Source organism: Andrographis paniculata, unplaced genomic scaffold (genome assembly GCF_009805555.1).
Source record: "Andrographis paniculata isolate CXL003 unplaced genomic scaffold, ASM980555v1 Contig7END, whole genome shotgun sequence".
NCBI classification, from domain to species: Eukaryota; Viridiplantae; Streptophyta; class Magnoliopsida; order Lamiales; family Acanthaceae; genus Andrographis; species Andrographis paniculata.
Window position 1 is genome coordinate 95001 of NW_026137617.1, and position 2500 is coordinate 97500.

General features: G+C 45.8%; 1 protein-coding gene across 1 annotated transcript in view; it reads right to left on the bottom strand.

Moving 5' to 3' along the window:
* Positions 1–2296: 2296 nt before the first annotated feature.
* LOC127240805 (NADH-ubiquinone oxidoreductase chain 5-like) overlaps positions 2297–2500 on the bottom strand; it is a 1980-nt gene continuing 1776 nt past the window's right edge. Inside the window, 1 exon segment of the mRNA XM_051259630.1 lies at positions 2297–2500. This exon segment is cut by the window's right edge and continues 101 nt beyond it. Within this exon segment, the coding sequence (XP_051115587.1) occupies positions 2358–2500 (143 nt within the window). The 3' untranslated portion in view covers positions 2297–2357.

Here is a 2500-nt window from a genome sequence, read left to right on the forward strand (position 1 = left end):
GGGAGAAGGCAGAATCGAATGTCCTTCCTTCTATTGAGATAGATGTTACGGAGCCCTTTCCCAGAGAATCTTTAAGGGCCCGGAAAATCTCACGTTTAGGGAATCTGATGAGGAATCACCAATAGACGTACCTGAAGACGCAGTCTAACGCTCTAGAAAGCCCTTACGGCTTGTTCGATCAGATTTAGAGTTCAGACCATGAGAAATCCACTCCTTTTTACTCACAAGGGAATGGCCAAGCTGAGTCCACCAATAGGGATCCGCTCGGGAAGAGGAAGGAATTCGAGTCAAGAGGTTATTATTATTAGGATCCTAGCCTAGCTAAACGCAACGGAAAGGAAAAGAGCTTAACGAAAAGCAAAGATCTCTCGGGCAAGTGCTCTATCAAAGACGGGTTCCCTGGAAGAACAGCAGGATTCGGGGTCCGCTCTCTCATCATAAAGAAGTGAAAATGAAGACTCGGACTCGGCTACCGGCTGCCAATGGGATAGCACCGGAGCAACTGCCATCCTCTTTCCTTCTCTATTCTTTCGTTCCTCTTTTTCCTTTCAAGAGGTGGTTCTAAAAGAAAAGCTTGCTCGACCGGAAGACCCTTTTTTTGCAGCCTATTCTACGAAAAAGAAAGCCGATTCTTATTCCTTTTCTCTTAATACTTAATAAAGGTATTTACCGAGGAAGAGGGAAGCAAGCAAAGCTAGCCCCGGATCGGGGGTGAAAGCGTTTTGGAGCTAAGACCTTTCAGGTTTGTAATTGGATTCCTTCACCGCTTTGAAGCTTTCCAGTTAGCTTATTAGTAGATACTGGATTGAGGGTGATGAGTAAAATCATTTTATGAACACTCATGATATTCCACTTTTATAGTCTTCTATTTCCCTTCGGGCTAGTAGAAGGAAAGCGAAGTAACTAAGGGGTATTAGTGACGAGCTGTGAAAGGAGTTGCTCTCTTTCTCTTCCTTTACACAAGTCCATGCACCTACAGCTCGATCTACTAGCGCTCTCTTCGATCCTTCCAGGTCAAGACCTTCGCTTGTTTTGTTGACCAAAGAGCGACCTTTCGTCCTTTCCATCTCCCACCCATGCATGATGCTTACGTCCTGTACTGAAAATCATACCAATTCAGATTGAGCCAAGAGCGGAAAAGCATAGAATGTGGGGTTGAGAAACTCGTTTTCGAGAGGTTTCAAGATACTCGACTGATAAGGAGAGGGGCGTAGTTGCTCGAACAAAGTGAGAGGGGAGCTCCGTTTTTATCCGCTTTATTCTTTTCAATCTCGTTACGTTACTTGCCATGTCCTATATACGTAATACCCTTTTAGAGCATGGTAGCTTATGGAGCCACTTCCTCCATAAGAGCGGAGCTACCACCTTGGTTTTTATAGTATGGGGTGGGCTCTCGTACGTAATCGGCAAATACCATCCCGGGGGATGGATGGACAAGGGGATGACCTCCCTCTTGTTCCAAATGGACATCCTAACCACGCTTGACGAACTTTTTACGTGGAAGGGAAAAAAAAAGACAACAGAACAACGGGTTGTTGCGTAACCGAGAAAGACAGGTGCGCTAACAAAAAAAAGCAAGGATCCTCCGTGAATCGTGGTTGGACTACGGAAGCTATGTGAAGGAAAAGAAGAAAGAGAAACTTGCTTTTGCCGATTGCACTCGGATAGCGAATGGGAATAAAATGAATTAGATGGACTGGACTTCGATGGGCTTTGTTTGGAAAGCCAGGAAAGGGTGGCATTTCCGTGCCCAAACCTTAGTGACTTGCCGAAGTCTCGAGCTCTTCTCTTTCTTCTTCAACTAGGAACTATTCAATTTTGTCTTTCCCATCCCGGGGATGCCTATTTTGTTTATGCCCTTGACTCCTAGTCTTATTAGTTTGTCAGGAACCTTTCGTTCCTAACTGTAAGAGCTTATTCGAACCTTGTCTTAAGACTTGACTAGTTCCCAACTCTCCTAGCGTCTAGTCTTTCCTCTGTAACATCAGCTGCAGGAAAATCCGCTGCAATAGAGTCATCCCTCGAGCTTTGGCCCGGTTGTGAGTCCCCCGATTTACTATCGTACCTTCTCACCTCTACTTCAAGGTAGCTACTAAAGCTTTCCTTATCTTAGGGTCGCCTCATCGATATCGAGTCCAGCTCGTCAGCTCTTTTTCTTCTCTTACGATATTTCTGAATTGCCATTGCATGCCACGCTTGGACTTGTCTGTAGACTCATCAATTCAAGATTCTACTAAAAGAAAAGGCCTTTAATCGCGAATCGCGAGTTGCTAAAAGTCCTAAGGATGGACAGGCCCCGGTTCCCAGGGTTAGGGTATTCCCTATTATGAGCCTACTCAGATCATCAGATCAGAAAACTAGTTGATTCTCTTTCGCCTATCGGCCGGCCGGCTTGTTGCAACCTTCGCAGCTGAGATCCCAAGTCTCCAAGTGGGCCCTCTTGGCCACCCACGACCTTGGCTTTTTAGAGAATCCCGCTCCTGTGTCGTAGGACTTTCCG